At 37.1% G+C, this 22,850-nt stretch overlaps 1 protein-coding gene and 1 long non-coding RNA gene across 2 annotated transcripts; one reads left to right on the forward strand and one right to left on the reverse strand.

Annotated features, from left to right (window-relative positions):
* The first annotated feature begins 1,028 nt into the window (after positions 1-1,028).
* On the forward strand, positions 1,029-8,052 carry LOC127433190 (uncharacterized). Its single transcript, XR_007895858.1, has 3 exons — positions 1,029-1,433; positions 3,281-3,387; positions 3,483-8,052. It is a non-coding gene; the product is annotated as an uncharacterized LOC127433190 (long non-coding RNA).
* A 155-nt stretch (positions 8,053-8,207) lies between these two features.
* Positions 8,208-18,386, reverse strand: LOC127433185 (procollagen C-endopeptidase enhancer 2-like). The gene is made up of 9 exons (XM_051684904.1): positions 18,219-18,386; positions 14,706-14,814; positions 11,800-12,058; positions 11,121-11,245; positions 10,652-10,788; positions 9,817-10,163; positions 9,658-9,738; positions 8,683-8,853; positions 8,208-8,558 (listed from the first exon to the last, which is right to left on the reverse strand). Exons 1-9 carry the CDS (start codon positions 18,317-18,319, stop codon positions 8,428-8,430), a joined length of 1,461 nt encoding a protein of 486 aa, XP_051540864.1. The 5' UTR covers positions 18,320-18,386; the 3' UTR covers positions 8,208-8,427.
* Between the last annotated feature and the right edge of the window lie 4,464 nt (positions 18,387-22,850).

Consider the following 22,850-nt stretch of genomic DNA (forward strand, 5'->3'; position numbering starts at 1 on the left):
CTTCTGAAGATCTGGATTTAACCACTGGAGTCATATGGATTACTTTTATGCTGCCTTTATGCGATTTTTGGAGCTTTAAAGTTCTGTTCACCATTCACTTGCATTGAAAGGACTTAAATACAGAAATATTCTTCTAAAAAACTTAATTTGTGCTCAGCAGAAGAAAGACAGTCATACACATCTGGGATGGCATGAGGGGGAGTAAATGATGAGAGAATTTTCATTTTTGGGTGAACTATCCCTTTAAATAGCTGTCATTTCTTATTTTCTGACTTAAAGGAATATTTCGGGTTCAATTCAAGTTAACCTCAATCAACAGCATTTTTGGCATAAAGTTGAGTACCACAAAAATCAGTTTTGACTCATACCTGCTTTACTTAAAATTGGCCCCATTCACTTCCCTTTTAACTGTCTCAACCATTTATTTATTAAAAAAAAAAAAAAAAAAGGAAGTCAAAATTATTATTTGTGGTAATCAACATTATGCCACAAATGCTGTTGATTGAGCTTAACTAGGATCGAACCCGGAATATTCCTTTAAGAAAAAAGTTAATAATATTTTGTATTCCTGAAAATACTGTTATGTTTTTCTTAAACTGTCAGCGTGTATAACTAGATACCTTCTTAGCTTCTAATTTATCCTAAGAACTTTCTTATTTATTTAATATATTTTTTTCAAGAAGATTTTCTTGAATACGATCCTGGGCCTTTGGTATGACCCAATGCCAGGGCCGTAGCTAGTGGGGTGAAAGGTGGTAACGATTCTAGGGGCCCAGAGGTACATAGGGGCCCAAAACAAATTCGAAACTGTATTTCTTTAAAAGGTAAGGGGCCCAGAGCAATATACAGTCAGGGGGCCCAGAATTCCTTGCTATGGCCCTGCCCAATGCCCTTGTTTAATGTAAGTCTGTGGGATTTTTTCACTCGTTTTATCCTCCATCAGGCGTTTGTTTGTTTGTCAATTTATTTGTTTTTGTTGTTACATCAGTCGGGCTGTCACCGAGACCGGAGTGATTTCTCAGAAGACCTATTTAACTGATAGGCTATCTGTCAGAAAGTGGGGACAAAAATTTTTCGCATCTTTAATTGCCATTAAAGTAATTTTGGTACTCTTTATTGAATGCACTTTAGACTGTCTGGTTATAAATACATACATAAATATTATCTTTAGAGGTTTGGAGCTTTTGTTGTGGCTTGCAGGATTAGTTATTTAAAGCTTCAGCCGGTGGAAATTTCCCATGCCGTTCCGCGCACGCTCAATCAAAGCTTTAATACGGAGAAGAGTCGATTACAGCATCAGTATCCGCTGCTCGCTGCCCCAACACGATCTGTCTAGGGACCGGCGCGAAAACAATCTCATGGAGCCACAGTTTCAGACGTAGCACGTCTTACCGATCACTGGATAAGAAACGCGCCGTTTTGATCCTCAACAGGTACGTTTTAAAACAAATGTAAGATGGTTTTAAAGTGTCAGAAAGGGGCGTGCATGATAGTCAATTAGGCATATAAAGAAAGTTGTTATAGTTTGGGCAAGAAAATAAACTTCTTAATTAATATATGCATCGCTGTCTCTATCGGTGGGGTCATTAGTATGCAAGAATGTTGTGTGTAACTTGACATAGCCTAATCTGTTTTATTAACCTACTTGTAAGCAGTGGCGTAGCCAAGGGTGGGCTGGGGGTGGGCGTGGGTCATATTACTGATTATTCTTTAACTTCAAATATATATTGATAAAATAGTTTAAAAAATGCATACATTCTGATTTCTGAAAGTGTAAAAGAACTTTTTGAATGCAGCACTTTTCTGTTATTAAGGAAAATTTGGTAAAAAAAAAAAAAATTGGCCCATGCATTTTTATTGAGGCCCACCAAAAAGTAATTTCTTGGCTACGCCCTTCCTTGTAAGATAAGTTAAAAGACGAACTGACAATTAAAACACAAAGGACATGACATGTAGATCTTCATGTAAGTGTTTATTGTAGTTTTATAGTTTTATCAATTTTTGATGTAATGATACGTCATGGTACAGCCTTGCCAAGTGTTTTCTCTTTGATGCTGTAAACACGTTTATCTAATTTGATCTCTGTCATGAGTGTTGGTCTGGACAGTGCCGTGCAAGTCGCTCTAGTTTGATTTTCTTAAATAATGGATTAACCTCCGCTTGGAAGCGTTTTATGTAAGATACTTTTCAAAGAACAACAAAGCCTCTCGGTCTCAAGGGATTTGTACATCAGTCATTCATTCCTGAACGGCCATCCATCAGTGGTGCTCAATAGAGTGTAAAGTGTCTTCTTATTAGGATTTTACACAAAAACCTCCCTGCAACATTCTGGAAATGTTACTTTATGTTTATAAATATAAAATCTAAAAATATCCATTAGAGGAGGTTCTGTATAAGTTCTTTTTAGATGGTCCCACAAAACCTCCCTGCAACGTTCTAGGAAGGTTAGTTTATGGTTACTAAAAATAACCATTAGTTTTAACCATATGCTAACATTAGGGGAACATTCTGTGTTTGCTGGTTAGGCACTTATGTAAAATTCATTTTCTACTAAATGAACATTTAAGGTTTCAAATTAAATATTTTTTACTTTTGTATATTTGAGGGATAAAAACAAATATGAAGACCACTCATAGACCATCTACATATAAATCTTAAATATAAATCAAAATGTTGAATGTGGCATCTACATCTCACTTTTGTTGTAGTATTCCCCATTTGTAATTGCTTTGGATAAAAGCATTGGCTAAATTAATAAATTAAGCCTAAATGAAAATATTTTGAATATTGTTCAACTTTACAATTAATAAATGTTATTCATTCTTTCGTTCATTAAATTCATTATAGTCTGTTTTAATGCTATTAGACAACAAAATCTGTTACAGTCCCATTCTGCAAAGTCAAAAAAGTGGTCTGTTGTTATTTAGCAGTTTCCTTCTTTTAGTTAAGATTTATGAATACATTTGCGACTGATTGTGATCTCGGAGCTGGTTGCTTTCAGTCAGGTGTTCCAGCCTTCCAAAGTGGGTCAGAGAACACAAATATGTGCCCCATTCAATATAGTACTTTTACAGCCTGCATACACAACTGAGAATGAACCCTTTCAGGATGAATGAGGTCTTTCTTTTTCTGTGCCATTATTAGCAATCTCCCACTTTCACCTTTCTGCTAATCTTCCGGTCTGAGAAGTGAGATAAGCTTGAACGAACAAACACAATTGCATGGCAATGCCAGTGGAACGCCATGTTCATCACTCAATAACTTTATGTTCTCTCCCTAGATCTGGTAGTCCACATACAGCCATGGGTAAAAAAGTCTTGCAGTGTTTTCCCTGGTACAAACGTTGTAAAGACAGGGGTAAAGGCAGGCTGTGCCCTCCTCCGGCTGGTAAGTTGTCCTGATATCTTGTTATTAAAGTTAAATTGTCTTTCAGTACTCTTTTCAAAGGTATAATTTTCTCTGTCTTTGCTCTCATACTGTAGTTCCATCTGTTGAGGTGCAGCCTGGATTCTCTCCGACAGTCTCCTGGGGTTATGATGGAGAGGAAAACGCTGTGCGTCCTGTGTATTTTTCCCATAAAGCGCGAGTAGCTTATCGCCACCAGATGGACGACAATATTATTGACGCCACCTGCTGACCTCTGGGCTCCCTTCCCAGAATTGCTCGCCTTTTACCTGCCTGTAGGGTTCCTGAACACAATAAGAGGAACACTAGAAGCCTACTAGACAGTTCTGTCTAGTGTAATTAAACTAAATCTTTTGTATTTGGTGAAAATGTCACTTCCTCCGAAATGGTAAATTCTTATCCTATAGTTCCTCTAACCTCTTGCCAGAACTGGCGTCCACTTGTTTTGTTTGTACTTGTATTGACACAGAGTGGAAAAATACATGGACTGAAGTGGACGCCTAGTGTTGTAAATAAAAATACATTGTATGTTTGTCATGCATATGTGATCCTGGATGTTTGATTTCCTGTTGTTTTTTCATTGTCACCAAGACATGCTTGGTTTTTCAGAGATTCATGATAACATTCAGGCAAAAGAGAATATTTTGTACCAATCATTGGGCTGATCATATCAAATTAATATACATGTAGATTCTGGATTATGTGATGATGTCTTGTTTCTTGTTCTGTAATTCTGTCAAAGCAGTTTGAGTCTTGAATGAAACTGTTTATGGTAAAATATATTTCTGTTGAAAATCTGTTCGTGAGTCTCTGTTAAATGCAAACTGTTCTTTTTTTTTAATAAAATGTCATGATGCAAATAACAGTAATGGTACAAAAATAGGCTTCATTTTTATATATTGATGCAAAATATAATTTTCTTTCAAAAGAAGAAAATAAAGACATATTTAACTTAAAGAAAATGAAGCCTATTTTTTGCATCATGACATTATTTTCATGACAGTTAAGCAAGCAATTAACATTTTCCTTGCCATAATGCAGAACAATCTCACTCTCATCACTATAATGCAAATACACTTTAAAGGAATAGTTCACCGCCCCCCCCCCCCAAAAAAGACCCAAAAATGACTTTTTACTATAAATCTCCACTTTCATTTTCACTTTCTTTCACATTTTGAAAGTGAAAGCGGAGATTTATAGTAAAAAAAAAAAGAAAGAAAGAAAAAAAGGACTTAAATAATGATCTGATTCTCATCCACACTTACCATACTGCATAGCTTCAGAAGATATGGATTTAACCACTGAGGTTTTATGGATTACTTTTATGCTGCATTTTTATGCTTTTTGGAGCTTCAAAGTTTTGGACATTCAGTTGCTTTGAACCTACAGAGCTGAGATATTCTACAAAAAATCTTTGCTTGTGTTCACCATAAGAAAGAAAGTCATACACATCTGGGATGACATAAGGGTGAGTAAATGATGAGAGAATTTTCATTTTGGGGTGAACTATGTCTTTATTTATTTATTTTTTTAAAAATGTAACGTAATTTAAAAAAAATGTGCTTCATGAGGCAACATCCTAAATGAACTGGTTTTATTCGAGTCACAAATGTTATTTAATCTGACTAAATCAACCCCACAAATTAAGTTACACCAACAAAAGTGAATTTTATGGGTTGGACAAAGTAGAAATAGATTCCGAGGTGACAACTGTAGGTGACCACTTTTCAGAGTATATTTACTGTACTGCCTTTAGCTTATGCTGGTTTTTAAAATCTAAAATCATTGTATTAAAGTCATTTTTACTGTTATTCACTGATGACTGTATTACAGTAATGAGAATCTCCATTGAGAATACTGGGAAATAAAAACTCAAAAGACAAACGATACATGACCAACACTGATCTCTGCTGATCTTTCTATCAAACCACAAAGTATAAATGGCTCAGTGTCTTCAAGAACTGAAGATACAATTATTGTTTGACCACACGATCATTTTAGTTTCCCCGAGTCAACACAAACCTTATTACATTGAGTTCAGATAAGAGATGGGCTTTTGTCGTCAGAAAGGACATTGAGAGGGCAAAGCTGGATATAAATTCCCTGGCTGCCAGACATAGGATGAGAATTAGCACCATTGTGACTTTGCAAAGCATTATCCGCTTTAGATGTTGACGTCGATGGCTGTCTCTCAAGAGTCTAATGTGTGCGATGATATAAGAGCTTTCCTTTTTTCTGATATATATATATATATATATCATTTTATTTTATTTTATTTTAAATATGAAGCTGGCGATGTAACACAATGGTGATATTTTAATGTAATACAGAGCAGCAGCAGCGAGACGCACTCTTTTGAGTTTTCGAGTCTCGAATCGCTGTAAATATTTTGGCCAGTAGGTGCCGCTAGACATTCATGATTTTACACGATTATGAAGTTTGAGAGAGACAGAAGGGCTGGGAAACTGAGTACTGCTTACTGCGCAGTTTACAATGTGCCTTATTTAGTAACTTGCAAATTTCTAAGACTATTAATTGTGTTAATTTACACTGGCATTCATTAAAAACGCGCAACACTACCGCGGTGGGGGTTCAAATGCAGCTGCTGAGGTCTTTTCTCTCATCTGACTGGTGTAATCCATTTCACTCTTTTTTCATAATTTGGAAAGTCGTGGAAACATTATTCTGGATTTAATATTTTGCAGTTGGAGCAAATGGGAATGCAAAAATTAAACTGGCTGTTGTCTTCCATTTACTGCTAACAGGGAAAAGGGTTACATTGTTGTCACATGACCTCATTCAGTTGCATGTTTAATTAAAGGAATATTCTGGGTTCAGTAGAAAGCATTTGTGGCATAATGTTGATTACCACAAAACTTTATTTCGACTTATCCCTCCTTTTCTTTAAAGGTGCAGTATGTAACAATTTTCATGTAATATTATTATTATAATTTTTATTTATTTATTTTTATTTGTTTTGCCAATGTGTGAACGGATTGTAACGCAACTTAAAAAATGAGCCCTTCCCGGACTTCCTAGGTTGCCTATTAAAGTCTGTAGACTGATTTTTATAGGAAGGGAGCGGGTCGGTTTTGCCGGGAAAATCCAAAGGACGTGACGTTTATGCGCGCTCCCGAGAGCCTTGCCTGTGAATCTCTTCCACTATTCAACAGCAACAACAAACTGCAACACTAGGTAACGTTATCTTAGAGATGGAATCCAGCAAACGTCCGGCTCCCAGCACAACACCGTCTCCTACACAAACTCTGAGTAAGCCAAAAAAAATAAAAAATAATTTATCTACTGAATCCTGTCTGGCTAAGCGGGAACGTGATCGTGGTCGAGCAAAAACTAGAGTGAACATCGGCAGGGCATTTGATTCCTGGAGGGACCTTCGTTTGTTTTTGGGGATCAAAACCAACCCTGAATTGGCATTCTTCTTATTGGACAGGTAAGCTTACATAACTGCAAAGCATGTGAAATATAGTGCCATAAGGATTGATCTGTGTAATTTTAGCTAACTTGATCTTGCCTGCTAACGCTCACAAATTACAAGCTACCTTACTTCGTAACTTTCAAATAATTTCAGCGATCTTCTCTTTATACTAAAAGTCAGGTATACAGGATAAATTTAAGCAAATACGCTGGTTTCTTATTCGTAGTACAACATATGACATACAAAACATACAATAGTGCAACATAACTGTGCAGTGCAACAGTAAACTGTCTGGTATAGTTTGGTAGTATGTAGCTGTATGTGTGTATCAGTATGCTATGTATTCTATGTTAGCTGATAAGTAGTTTTAGTTTAATCTCAAAGTTTGTAGTAAAACAATCAACTGTGTAATTTTAATGATGCTACCTCATCTGTCAGCATGATGCCGGTGAATCACGTTCAGTCTCTTTGTACGTTATGTCATTGTTTTGGATGCTCGATCGCTCGCGTCCCTATGGAGTGTGTGCACAAGCGCGAGCACGAGCAACAGGTAGCTGGCTGCAGTTCACTTAACGGCCACAGGTGTCATTAATAACAAGGGTTTCTGAATCTTACATACTGCACCTTTAAAAAAAGGTTAAGACAGATTGGACTCCATTCACTTCCATTGTAAGTGCCTCACTGGAACACAGATTTTTGCTTAGAAAAGGAGGGACGAGTCGAAATACTTTTTTGTGGTAATCAACATTATGCCACAAATACTGTCGAGTAAGTTTACTTGTGTTGAACCTGAAATATTCATTAAGCGAGTGGTGTTCAGTACTAGGTAATCTTGGAAAAAGAAGTGGTTATTTTGCATTAATAATGTTGACCTCAAAGTGCTGAACAAAACCAGAAAAACTATGAGTTGCAGATGTTAAATATTGCAGCTGATATTATTTCCAAGTCGTTCATCACATAGTGCGCAGTATGCAGTGTACTCCAGTTTTATACTGCACATTTTGTCAAATGTACAGTTCATCTGGTTATTCCATGCATACAGAAAATTTGCATACTGACAGCATACCGCAGAAATATTAAGAGTAGTATGGTATTCCAAACATAGAGAGAGAGAGAGAGAGAGAGAGGTGTTAGCTATATTTTTAACACATCACCAGTTTAGTATATGTTCATGTTTTAAATCATAGGTGTATTCTGTTCCAAACTATCAGCAAAAGGAAGAAACCCCATTCCAATTCAACAAAGTCTAAAATGGAATGCATATGTTTTGTTGTATAAATCCTGTTTTAGAAGACATCATCTTAAATTACAAATATATTTTGTGACATCTCTATGTGGGAAAATTGACTTTATAAAAAACATTCACTTTATAACTCTATAAAATTCAGCTCTTAGCTGTTTTTAATGCTCCATCGATTAATTAAAACAGTCCAAAATATCACGTGAGAATATAACTTCCTGAGCATTATCTCTTACAGTAATATCCAGACTGGTTTGAGTTTTTTGGCCACTGTACTTGGGGATAGCTTTTATCTTGTGTCCATTAGTTGCTTGGCTCTTGCCAGTGCTAACACAGATCTGAGCGATCAGCATGGCTGTTTGTTGATGGTGGTCAGCATCTTGTGATGAGGAGCTTTGTACAAGGCGGTAAAACTACCAGGATTGAGAGTGCCACGTCCTTCATCATCCACCTGACCCATCAGGATGTAGTTTTGACCTGGCAGAAAGAGGGGTTTTTATTTTAATAAAAAGATAGCTGATTAGTAAAGATAATATGGAAAAAAGATCATGGAATTTTTCCATATCCCAGGTATGTGTGTGTTTTGTATATGTGGCCATACCTCTGCGCAGCAACGGACATTTTTTACAGGGTATCACAAGTTTGACAGACATGGTCTCTCCAGCTTGGGTGATTGTAAGACTACCAGTCTTATATGCTTTAATTAAGGACACTGTAGCTTGCAGGCTTCCATTAGGTCCAGGGGTCAATGCTGTCAGCATACCAGTGATCACTGTGAGAGGGAGAGAGAGAGAGAGAGAGAGAGATTGAGTAGTCCAGAGGATTGAGAAGACAAATCACTCTTAAAGGAATAGTTCACCCTAAATAATTTTTTGTAGTAATCAACATTATGCCACAAATGCTGTCAATTGAGCTTAACTTGTATTGAACCCAGAAAATTCCTTTAAAACACACCCACACACACACCAACACACACACACCCACACATATATACACTACCGGACAAAACTTTTGAAACACTTGACTGAAATGTTTCTCATGATCTTAAAAATCTTTTGATCTGAAGGCGTATGCTTAAATATTTTAAATTAGTTTTGTAGACAAAAATATAATTGTGCCACCATATTAATTTATTTCAATATAAAACTAAAATTTAATTTAAAAAAAAGTTATTGAAATTGATGACTTGGACCAAATAATAAAGAAAAGCAGCCAATAAGTGTACAGCATATAGATGGTAACTCCTTCAATACTGTTTAAAAAGCATCCCAGGGTGATACCTCAAGAAGTTGGTTGAGAAAATGTCAAGAGTACATTTCTGCAAATTCTAGGCAAAGGGCGACTACTTTGAAGATGCTAAAATATAACACAGTTATGATTTATTTTGGATTTTGTTTAGTCACAACATAATTCCCATAGTTCCATTTATGTTATTCCATAGTTTTGATGACTTTACTATTATTCTAAAATGTGAAGAAAAAAAAAAAAAATTATAATAAAGAATGAGTAAGTGTTTCAAAACTTTTGACCGGTAGTGTATATATATAATTAATATTTATTGCAGGAGGTCACTTACCAAACTCACTAGTACAGAAGCTGGTCTTGATGGTTCCATCCCTCTTACATGCCTTTGCACACATTGGATTTACTGCTGGGGCTGAAAATTACATCAAACAACATCAAACAAGTTCAGTTCAATAACTAGCATTATTTGAAACTCTGATCTCTTCCTCACCTGGTTTTGGCCCATCAGGTCCTGGTTTACGGACTGGAGGTCTTACAGGCTTACTTAATTTGAAGGGTGTGGGTCGTGGCTTCTCTGTAGTAGTGGTTGTAGTTGTGGTTGTGGATGTAGTGGGTCTTTCTGTTGTCATGGCAACAGGTCTCACTGGTTTAACTGGGGTGAAAAGTGGCTTTGTGGGTGTGGATTGCACTCTAGGTCCTGACACGACATCGCCTCTTACAGTTGGAGTGCGGTGGCCACGAGGAATGCTGTTGTATGTAGCCATGAATCCGTCTGAAGTAACACTAAGGTCAGATACAAACTGCACCAATAGCACATTACTACTGGTTACAATGTTTCTAGAGGGGACATAAAAACATAAGGTTGAATGCAATTGTAATCTATTTTTGGTGCGATTACTTCATCTCAAACATTTGATATTAAAAACCATGTGTATTTGCTTGACGAGCACAGTTTTTTCCTGTGTTGACCAATTTCTTGTTGAAACAGGACATTTGGGCTGGACATATTGAAGGGTTTGTCACCTTTATTAAAATAGCATCACAGTCATGAACCACATTCTGCTCATTCTTATTGTAAAGAGCAATTCTATAGAGCAGTTTTTGGACAAAAATATGTGTAGTGCAAGATGAGTCATCAATATTTGTGGTGCATATTCCCAGAAGAGAAAGACTGTATGTCGGCTAAAAGTGAATTCTGTCGACGTTTAAGGGTACAGTAGCATCAGTGCTGGGTGTAAGACCTCAAAGCTAACAAAGATGGATTAAATGATACAAAACTCAAATTTCGACTTCATGGGGTCTTTAATCACTGTAAAAGAACTTACTGGGGAGCAGTGTCTCCGCAAAATTTTCCGATGCGTCGTGAGTTGTCTTTTTCTCCTCCATTAAAGAATGCTACATAGTCAAAACGGCAGTAGGTGTCAGACTCCAAATCAAACTTATCAAACTTCACCTCAATCACCTGAAACACAAATAATTATAATCATTAATCAGTAATTATAATCAACAAACAACAACATTGCAAAATATGAAGTATTGCCAAAAAAAATCTACAGTAAAAAAAAATTATACGCATTTGTTGGGGAAAATGCTGTTATAATATAACAGTATAATATATTGGAAATCATCCCAGATTAAGGCAACAAAAGTTTAAAAGTGTGTTTCCCAACAAGCCTGTTTCTTTTTATCATTTGACAAACATATTGCAGAAAATGTCTGGCATGCAGCCACTCATTCAGTGCTGAAATATTAATTGCAAACGATCAGAACTGTAGGATTATGTTTTTTCCTGACCATTTCTGGCTCCACTGTGATAAGCCAAGAACAGCTGATGCCAGGTGGGTAATTTTTCTCAGGCCAGTTGGGAGTTTTGACTGAGCCCTGAGATTTTGTGAGCTTCCCCCCACAGAACTGGTGCTCTGAATGAAATAAAAATCACAATTTCATTTCAGAAAATGACCATCAAGGCTGCAAAAAATATATCTACAACAAATGGATTAATTATAAGTTAAAGATAACAAAAAGAAAATGTGTCCTAGCCAGGCAAGTTTCCAGCAGTAATACAAGTAATTTGTACAGTATGTTCACACTGAAAGCAAAAATGCTATGTGTCCTCAAAGTGTAAAACTTTGACTCTGTGGCTCATTTTTTTTAAAACATTCCTCTGTTTGTTTGATTGGCCCATTTAGCCAATTAGAATATATTTGATGTTTAAAATACATAAGGAGTGTGATTTTGGACCAATGGCATTTCACTATGGGTGGGGCTACCCAGCACCACACCTCAGAGATACAAACCAAACAACCGACTAAATGTCCTGTTGCCTGTCATTTGTTACTGTCATGGCTGGTATGGGCAAAAACCCAGAGATGGCAAGAGATCAGATTTGAGAAAGCAGGAGATAACTCCTGGTTAGGACAATGTCTGGATGGTTTTAAATGAACAAAATGTATTTTGGACAGATTGATTTCACCATCCACATGTGGCTTTCCTCCACTGAAGTAGGCCAGGAACCCTCTTCCTCCTGTTCCTGAATCTGAAACCATCTCTATCATCATGGTGTTGGATGTGGAGATGAGAGCTCCGGGCCGAAACGTTCCGCAGAACCGCCCGAGCTTCTGCACCATGTTAGAGTGTCCGTTATAAACATCTAGATAGTCATAACGACAGAGGGGGTCGGCCTCCAGATCAAAAATCCTAAAGGTGAGCATGACCACATTACCCACTGGTACCTAGTGAAAAGAGAAAAAGAGAAAGAAAAAGAGCAAAGAGAAAAAGAAGTGCAGTGAAAGATACACTTAACCCCTGGTTAATATCTGTTTTAACACTAGGTTGAGGTGACTTTTAACCCTGGGTTAATATCTGTTTTAACACTAGGTTGAGCCCACTTTTAACCTTGAGTTAATATCTGTTTTAACACCAGGTTGAGGCCACTTTTAACACTGGGTTAATATCTGTTTTAACACTATGTTGAGGCCACTTATAACCGTGGGTTGATATCAGTTTTAAAACTAGGTTGTGGTCACTTTTAACCCTGGGTTAATATCTGTTTTAAAACGAGGTTGAGGCCACTTCCAACCCTGGGTTAATATCCATTTTAACACTAGGTTGAAGCCACCTTTAATCCTGGGTAAATATCTGTTTAACACTAAGTTGAGGCCACTATTAACCCTGGGTTAATATCTGTTTTAACACTAGGTTGAGCCCACTTTTAACCTTGAGTTAATATCTGTTTTAACACCAGGTTGAGGCCACTTTTAACACTGGGTTAATATCTGTTTTAACACTATGTTGAGGCCACTTATAACCATGGGTTGATATCAGTTTTAACACTAGGTTGTGGTCACTTTTAACCCTGGGTTAATATCTGTTTTAAAACGAGGTTGAGGCCACTTCCAACCCTGGGTTAATATCTATTTTAACACTATGTTGAGGCCACTTATAACCTTGGGTTAAAAGCAGTTTTAATACAAGGCTGATGCCACTTTTAAGCCTGTGTTAGTATATGTTTTAACACTAGGTTGTGGCCACTTTTAACCCTGGGTTAATATCTGTTTTAACACTAGGCTGAGGCCACTTTTAACCCTGGGTTAATATCTGTTTTAACACTAGGCTGAGGCCACTTTTAACCCTGGGTTAATATCTGTTTTAACACTAGGCTGAGGCCACTTTTAACCCTGGGTTAATATCTGTTTTAACACTAGGCTGAGGCCACTTTTAACCCTGGGTTAATATCTGTTTTAACACTAGGTTGGGGCCACTTTTAACCCTGGGTTAATATCTGTTTTAACACTAGGTTGGGGCCACTATTAACCCTGGGTTAATATCTGTTTTAGCACTAGGTTGAGGCCACTTTTAAGTCTTTGGGTTAATATCTGTTTTAACACTAGGTTGGGGCCACTTTTAACCCTGGGTTAATATCTGTTATAACACTAGGTTGAGGCCACTATTAACCCTGGGTTAATATCTGTTATAACACTAGGTTGAGGCCACTTTTAACCCTTGGTTAATATCTGTTTTAACACTAGGTTGGGGCCACTTTTAACCCTGGGTTAATATCTGTTTAACACTAAGTTGAGACCACTATTAACCCTGGGTTAATATCTGTTATAACACTAGGTTGAGGCCACTTTTAACCCTGGGTGAATATCTGTTTTAACACTAGGTTGGGGCCACTATTAACCCTGGGTTAATATCTGTTTTAGCACTAGGTTGAGGCCACTTTTAAGTCTTTGGGTTAATATCTGTTTTAACACTAGGTTGGGGCCACTTTTAACCCTGGGTTAATATCTGTTTAACACTAGGTTGAGGCCACTTTTAAGCCTTTGGGATAATATCTGTTTTAACACTAGGTTGAGGCCACCTTTAACCCTGGGTTAATATCTGTTTTAACACTAGGTTGAGGCCACTTTTTACCCTAAGTTAAGTAGCGTTTCTCACTTGTAGCTTTGAAAGTTGCTTTTGATTTTGTTATTGGTAACATATGTAAAATGTCATGTATTATTTTTTTCATGAATTTGTTCATCTTGGTTCATTTTTATTTATAAATATACTATTGTTCATTGTTATGGGTGGTTTGTCATTTTAAATGTTACATGTTAATTTTTATATTAAAATTGTATTAGTGTATGTAGAAATTAACACTAGCCAAAATTAAAAGGAGTATACAAGGAATTTATTTATTTATTGTTATACACAACCTTATTGCAAAGTGTTACAGATACACTAAAAACAATGCAAGATTTTAGCATTTCTATTTCATAACAAAATTCCATCAAATTGAATTGGGTAATCTTTAATAAAAAATAAAAAACAAAATATTTAAAGATTTAATAAATTAATTTTGTTAAACATTACACAATTCAATTTGATGGAATTTTGTTATGAAATTAAAATGTGTAAATCTTGAAGCTGCACTACGTAACTTTGGGCAAAAGCAATTTGCGAAGTAAACTTACCTTTACCACACTAATGCAATCGGTTCTGCATTTATGTGTGGATTACCTCTCCATCTTCTGTGTATTTATGGCTGGTGGCTAGTAACTGGTCTGTATGTGCAATTCCACCCACGACCCCCCAGTTAAGATGTTTCAAATGTATATCAGGTGTAGGCTGCTTTTGAATGAAAAATTTCAAAGAGGGATCAGTAAATTATGAATTTACTGCCTTTGCCTGATTAATATGTGATCAGGTAATCCATAAAAAGTAACTGTAATCTTATTATGAGTATTGTAAAATGTAATCTAATTACAAGTACTTTTTTGTAATCTGATAACGCAATCCAGATTACATGTAATCTGTTACTACCCACCACTGTAAATGCCAGCCATATATGTTATGTGTAAGTGGAATAAGTGTTAAGTGTTAATGTTAACTCACTGTGATGTACCAGGTACATTTGCTGTTTGGTTTGTAGAACGATGGAAATCCTTCACTGCCCACAAAACCTGAGTCTCTAACCAGATCACCCCCACAGTTAAACACAGGCCTAAGAGAGGCGAGAAAGAGTGAAAGAAAGGTAATCAGTAAGTAATGTAAAATACTTTTCGTGTTTATACTGCCCTATTGGATAAACACAGCGTTAACACAGTGTGTTTATATTGTGAGGTTTCACAGTTTAAGCTTATACAAGACAAAGCTTTTAAGGCCCATAATCTCACAAACTCGAACACAAACATGAACATACTAAGAACTAATAATATGACCTTTCTGTTACACTTACACACAAAGACATAATTTACTGCTGCCTCAGTGCATATTGCAAGGCATGTAGAGGGTAATCTGAGGGGAAAAAAACTATGCTGACTATTAGGACAGACAGGATGGAGACCAGCGAGGAAGCATCCATTGGTCATTCTATTAGCATGACACTATCTTATGTAACCTGGCTTTGAAAAGAAGCAAAGTCCCAGAATACCTAGAAAAAGTACCACCACCCCACCCGCAAGTTTCTGGCTTCAATTCTGCTTTTTATACATATACGATGTGCCACAGAGGTAAACACTATTATTAAGTATTTACAACATCACAGGCCAATACTATGATCTTTGACAGCTCAGATTTGCTGAACCCTCTTCTGCAGTCCTCTCCTGTTTTTCTGATCATATTCACTGGCGTCTGTAGTGACATCTGTTTATAGATTTAAACCCCATGACATGCAAAATAAAACAGAGCTATTTTATGTAGTTGTGCTTCAGGCTGAGCCAGGACACTTATGCATACCAAAATACTGGTTATTAAAAACAGTTTCTCAACATTCACTTATGGGGATGTTTACTGCTTGTTATATTTTCAGTAAAGTTTTCAAATATTTACTGATTGTTAACATAAGCAAATGAAGCTTCAAGCTTGTTTGCCATAAATATGGCTGCTTATAAATGAGATTGGATGCATTTCTTAAGAAGAAGAAATACATTAACAGATAACAGTTTTAGAAATTATGCAACTTTTCACCCAAAAATAAAAAATCTGTCAAATTCTGTTTCCATACAACAAAAGTGACCATAAATATATAACAAAAGTAGTCCATGCAGCTAGTGTGCTTTATTCCAAGTCTAATGAAGCCATACATTAGCTTTGTGAGAGGAACAGACCAAAATGTAAATAGTTATTTCAGATACTATTTGGCACCAGTAGCTCAAAATTTCTTCTACAGAATCGGTCTGTGGTTACTGAAATTGGAATCACTGCCCCCAATGGCCGAAGCTGGAAATATAATTGAACGTATGAGCGGTCCACAGAGTGGCACCAAAAGCAAGTTGTAAGCAAATTGTATTTTTAGATGTACAGTGGCATGCAAAAGTTTGGGCACCCCTGATCAAAATTTCTGTTGCTGTGAATAGCTAAGCGAGCAAAAGATGGCCTGATTTCTTTAATATTTTAAGCAATTTTACTTTTTTATATTCATCTTTTACAGTTTCAAAATAACAAAAAAGGAAAAGTGCCCGAAGCAAATGTTTGGACACCGTGCATGGTCAGTACTTAGTAACACCCCCTGGCAAGTATCACAGCTTGTAAAAGCTTTTTGTAGCCAGCTAAGTGTCTTTCAATTTTTGTTTGGGGGATTTTCACCCATTCTTCCTTGCAAAAGGCTTCTAGTTCTGTGAGATTCTTGGGCCATCTTGCATGCACTGCTCTTTTGAGGTCTATCCACAGATTTTTGATGATGTTTAGGTCGGGGGACTGTGAGGGCCATGGCAAAACCTTCAGCTTGCACCTCTTGAGGTAGTCCATTGTGGATTTTGAGGTGTGTTTAGGATCATTATCCTGTAGAAGCAATCCTCTTTTCATCTTCAGCTTTTTTACAGATGGTGTGATGTTTGCTTCCAGAATTTGCTGGTATTTAATTTAATCCATTCTTTCCTCTACCAGTGAAATGTTCCCCTGTGCCACTGGCATCAATACAAGCCCAAAGCATGATCGATCCACCCCCGTGCTTAACAGTTGGAGAGGTGTTCTTTTCATGAAATTCTGCACCCTTTTTTCTCCAAACATACCTTTGCTCATTGCGGCCAAAAAGTTAGATTTTAACTTCATCAGTCCACAGGACTTGTTTCCAAAATGCATCAGGCTTGTTTAGATGTTCATTTGCAAACTTCTGATGCTGAATTTTGTGGTGAGGATGCAGGAAAGGTTTTCTTCTCATGACTCTTCCATGAAGGTCATATTTGCGCAGGTGTCGCTGCACAGTAGAACAGTGCACCACTGCTCCAGAGTCTGCTAAATCTTCCTTAAGGTCTTTTGCAGTCAAACAGGGGTATTGATTTGCATTTCTAGCAATCCAACAAGGAGTTCTCTCTGAACGTTTTCTTGGTCTTCCAGACCTCAACTTGAACTCCACCGTTCCTGTTAACTGCCATTTCTTAATTACATTATGAACTGAGGAAACGGCTACGTGAAAATGCTTTGCTATCTTCTTATAGCCTTCTCCTGCTTTGTGGGCATCAATTATTTTAATTTTCAGAGTGCTAAGCAGCTGCTTAGAGGAGCCCATGGCTGCTGATTGTTGGGACAAGATTTGAGGAGTCAGAGTATGTATAAAGCTTTGAAATTTGCATCTCCTGGCCTTTCCAATCGATGATTGTGAACAAGCCATAGCCTTAACAAGCTAATTAAGGTCTGAGACCTTGGTAAAAGTTATCTGAGAGCTCAAATCTCTTGGGGTGCCCAAACTTTTGCATGCCACTGTAAATGATGTAATACAGTCAACAGGAATGCATATTTTATTAACTCTACCCCTGACCCAAATCTTAGAGGGGAAATGCAAACTCGGAATCGTCATGATGTTGTGAAGTGCCAGGTACTGTACCTTTTTTGACCTGTTCCTACTCACTTAGTATGAAAAAAAGGCAGCTTGGACATTCTCCCAAATATCTACTTTTCTGTTCCATGGAAGAAAGAAACCTATACAGGTTTTAAACCACCATACCTTGAACTACAAACTACACCATTAGCTGTAAAAGCCCAAAAAGCTTCAGAACCTTTTCAAAAATTCCTGCCCATAAAAATGTCAGGCAGTTGATTGTTCAGTCTATGTCATTATTCAAGAAAAGGTCTGTTTGTTCTTCTCAGTAAAAGGCAGAACTTGGTTTGAAGCAAGCCGACCTGACTTGCAAACTTGCATCTGCAACCCTTTATCTCCCTCTATAATCAATACATGCTGACCAAACCATACATAATTACTGCAAAAACTGATCACAGACTCTCTGATCTCTGAAGAGGCAAAAATGAGACTTACTACCAGAAATAAACACAGAAAAAGATGAAAGAAAGTTTAAGAAGGCAAATTTAAACAAGGCCCCCATTGCAGCTCTTAAAATGATACTTATAGCTACAGTGAGCTGTCTTGACATGCATTCTCAGTTCATCTTCACACATAACTCTACAGCACACCTGGTGTAGTTGGTTGTCTGACTCAACGCCCCTCCAAAACTAAGGCACAGCAGCAGCCCCAAACTCCACACACCAGTCAAGCGCTCCATTTTCCCCGGCATTGAGATCCGCGCACAGACGAGGCCAATGGACACACAACACGAAGAGAGGGTAGGAGGGATAGAGGAGGAGGTGTGGAGGGAGGGATGCTGAGGAAGGAGTTGAGGGAGTGTTATAGTGACGCTGTGCGTGGGACTGTGGGAGGGGAAAGGAGATGTTTTAATTAGAGCCAGATGTTAGTTTTGAGTTGACTAAAAGGCTTACTGACTTTGGCTAAAAGAAAGACTGCATCATCAAAAAAGTGAAAGGGAGGACAAAGCTAATGAATCAAATGCAAAGCAAACTGTGTGGGAGGTGTCTGTGTGCCCAGGAATTGTTGGAATTAAATCTTTATAACTTGATCTGTTTCTGATCATCTCTCATTGGATATAATACAATTCCAAAGTTACTTACAGTGCATTTAAGTTATTTATTTTATCAGTGTGATCCCTGGGAATTTAACCCATGACCTTTGTATTGCTAGTGTCATACTCTACCAGTTGAGCTACTGGACTTTTAAGAGAATTAGAGTTTAAAGAAGGTTTAATCAATCACTCAATCTTTTGGAGAGAAGCTCACCATGCTGCACAGGCTGTCGGGTTTCAGGTGTGTTGGAATGTCGGAGTCTTTCTAGCATGTCAGTCCACTGTCGGCCAACTTTGGAACACTCTCGGGAAGCTATTTCCAGTCATGAAAGTTCAGCTCATATCTACTTGAATCGGGAAAGACTGAAATCTCCAAAACAGTTGGTCAAGATTACAATCAAATAACATATTTCAAATCAGCAGTAAAATCTGACAACACTGAAATCATAAATTGTGCTTTTTTTTACCTCAGATTTCACTAAAAAAAAAAACTAAATGTTCCCGGCTTGTATAGCTAATGCACATGCGCGTTCTCAAGTTGATTGACAGGTGATGTCTGTATCAAAAAGGTGATTGGCTCTTTTACCTGTAAGGCGGAACTTCCTTTTTACATCCATTGACAGTTGGGTGTTCCAATTTCTCACATTCTTTTTAATAGAAGTAGTCTGTCTCTGCTAAATAGTCTCTGTCCATGTGCAATCAGGAAGTGCCTGAGGGGTCAAAGTTTAATGGTTCTTCTCACTGTCCCAGGGATCCCAGGGTTGTGTTTACATAGGCCTTAGCATTTGTATGCAACACTGATCTAATCAAAAAGCTTGTTTTATTGTCTATAAACTGGTAAAATCTTCATATAATTGCCACTAAGGACAGCCACACATTGCCTCACAACTGTGTTAGATGCAAAAGAATGTTTCGGTTTCAAAACAAGTTAAGCTCTATCGACAGCATGCTTTCGATTACCACAGTAAAAAAAATATGTGATCATGTTTACATTAATGCACTTACAATAGAAGTCTTTGGGGAGCTTAAAGAAATATTCTGGGTTCAAGTTAAGATCAATCAACAGCATTTGTGGCCTAAAGTTGACTACTATAAAAATTAATTTTGATTTGTCCCTCTTTTTATTAAAAAAAAAAAAAAAAAAGTGTTACATTGAGACTCTTACAGTGGAATTAGTGAAATGGGTCAATCCGAAAACTTTAAAATACTCACTGTTTCAAAAGTATAGCCACAAGACATAAACAATATACTTATCACGATTTAAATGTGATAAAATTACATACTAACCTTTTCTGTGTCGTTAAATCCAATTTTACAACTTTGTTCCCATGACAATGTAATGGCGTAAACCCTAAAACCCTAAAAAGATTGTACAATTTATGATTTAACAACTTTACAGCTCAAATAATACACAAGTTTTGGCTGAAGAATGAATGTAAGTGCTTTTATAAAATTATAAGCTTCACATTTCTGCCTTTAAACCCTCTAGAAATTGGCCCCATTCACCCCTCACTGTAACCAATTTATTTGCTTAAAGAAAAGGTGGGACGAGGAAATCAATGTTGTGCCATAAATGCTGCTGATTGAGCTTAACTTGTATTGAACCCAGAATATTTATTTAAGATTAAAAGGCACTTTTGGTTGTACTTGGGGTAAGAAACAGTCTTATATTCAGAACACATTCATGCTATCTGTGTCTGTTCAGAACAGAAGGAGAATGAGTCACTTTTTTTAAAGAATTTGCCCCTAACGGTGTTCTATTGCATTTCTGGCTTTTTGACCGGGATTGCAGGGGCCTGCAAAGGGAAACATCCACATAAACCTTTCACAAGAACTTTAAGGTACAGATTCACTGCTCATGAAAGATCACAACAGATTATAGTCCTCTCATGCCAGGTCAACCACAATGAGGATGTGTATACCATATGAGGATGTGTATTCAACAGGTTTTTAAAAAGTGATAAGATTTAAAGCTAAGCTTTGTTACTCAGGCATCTCTTGCTTTTGCTTTATGCAGGAAAATATGCAATGAGAGAAAATACATTATTCAAGCTGTAATGTGTGAATCCATTGTAGATGCTGCTCACTGTGTGCTGTGTTTGGCATATGGTTGTGTTTGCACTCTCTGGGATGTGACTGGAGCTGTGATGACAGGCATAAGCACAAGAATGTGGTGACGTGGGACTTTGCTGGGGGGTGGAGGGAGCGTGAAGTCTGGCTGACGGATGTATGGGGAGGGAGGGGTGGGTGGTGTTGGGTCAACAATGGCTAGAACACCTGGAGGAAGGTCAAGGGTTTGAGTATGGCAGCAAAAACAATCCATCAATACTGAGCAATACTGCTCTGTCCTTTCTTGGCGAAAGGACAGAGCAGAATTCGAGAGTGCCTGAGGAACCAACTGAGGCTTCATAGGGGATGTATTAAGGGAGGTCTTGAAGGTGAAAAAAAAAAAACACTGGAGTGTTTTGAGATGTACGTTTTTCGGCCAAAAATTACAGACTTTCACAATTACATTTGGTAGGAGTTGTTGGAGAAATTTGTTAAACAAGTAATAGCTCACCTTAAAATTAAAATTCTGTTATCTTTTACCTCATGTAGTTTCAAACCCATATGACTTTATTTCTTTTGTGGAACACAAAAGAAGACATTTTAAAGAATGTACACACTGCTCTTTTCCATAGAGTTAAGTGAATAGGGACGGTTGCAGTTGAGCTCCAAAATGGACAGAAAAACATGATAAAAGCACCATAAAGGTACAAGTTTTCATGTGCTACAAAACAAGTTTTCCTAAGGGATTAGTTCACCCAAAAATTTAAATTCTCTCATCATTTACCATCCCAGATGTGTATTACTTTATTTCTTCTGCTGAACACAAATGAAGATTTTTAGAAGAATATTTCAGCTCTGTAGGTCCTTTCAATGCAAGTAAATGGTGTCCAGGGCAGGGTTGCACCAGCTGTGCGTAAGGTCTCACGTAAGTTGGGAAGGGCTTAGTAACTACTAATTAGTTTGTAACTACGTCTATACTATTATAATTACATATAGCCAGAACTTTGAAGGTCCAAAAAGCACATAAAGGCAGCATAAAAGTAATCCACTCCAGTGGTTAAATCTATATGTTCAAAAGCAATATGTTAAGTGTGAGTAAGAAACAGATCAATATTTTAGTCCATTTTTTAAAATATAAATCTCCACTTTTATTTTCACTATCAGGTGTGTAAGTGAAAGTGGAGATTTATAGAAACAAAGGACTTAAATATTGATCTGTTTCTCACCCTCATCTATCATGTAGCTTCAGATGGCATATATTAAACCACTGGATATTATATTATTGATTACTTATATGCTGTCTTTATAAACTTTTTGGACATTCAGAGTTCTGGACACCATTCACTTGCATTATATGGACCTACAGAGCTGAAATATTCTTCTAAAAATCTTCATTTGTGTTCAGCAGAAGAAAGTCATACACATCTGGGATGGCATGAGGGTGAGTAAATGATGAGATAATTTTCATTTTTGGGTGAACTAACCCTTTAAGCCATACAATACCTTTTTGTGAGGAACAGACTGAAATTAATTTGTGATTCAATGAAAAATTTGCCCTCTGCAGTAGCTTTCAAATCTTCTGCATATTCCACATACTTGCCATGTTGCGTTCGTTGCACTCAAGAACCAATGCCATTTAGTGTTATTTTCACGACGTGTCGACATTCATGTATGTTCACGTTTGTTAGGTTTTTTTTTGTTCCACAGAAGATACATGATCACACAGGTTTGGAACAACATGAGGGTGAGTAAATGATGACAGAATTGTTCATTCGTTGTGATTTTTTTTTACCTGATGAAAATCATCATTTAAAATGAAAATCACATCAAAATGTGACAATCAAAAATAAAGATAGTTTTATATGCTGAGGATGCGAATGAAAACTGGTGAAAAACTGCAGTCGCGCAACACCCAAACAGTTTGTCAGGATGAAACAGGCCACTACAATCATCTCCTCTTTCATTATGGTTAGCATAAGAACCCCTCTATCACACAATGTCAACAACAAACAGCTTTGCTCTTCTCCTTCCTATCGCTCTGCCTCTTCAAAGAGGTCCTTATAAATATTCACAGCAAGATTTATGAGAAGAGTTTACAGAAACCTCTTGGTTTACTAATCTAGACAGTTTGAAATATCGA

Source organism: Myxocyprinus asiaticus, chromosome 43 (genome assembly GCF_019703515.2).
Source record: "Myxocyprinus asiaticus isolate MX2 ecotype Aquarium Trade chromosome 43, UBuf_Myxa_2, whole genome shotgun sequence".
NCBI lineage: Eukaryota > Metazoa > Chordata > Actinopteri > Cypriniformes > Catostomidae > Myxocyprinus > Myxocyprinus asiaticus.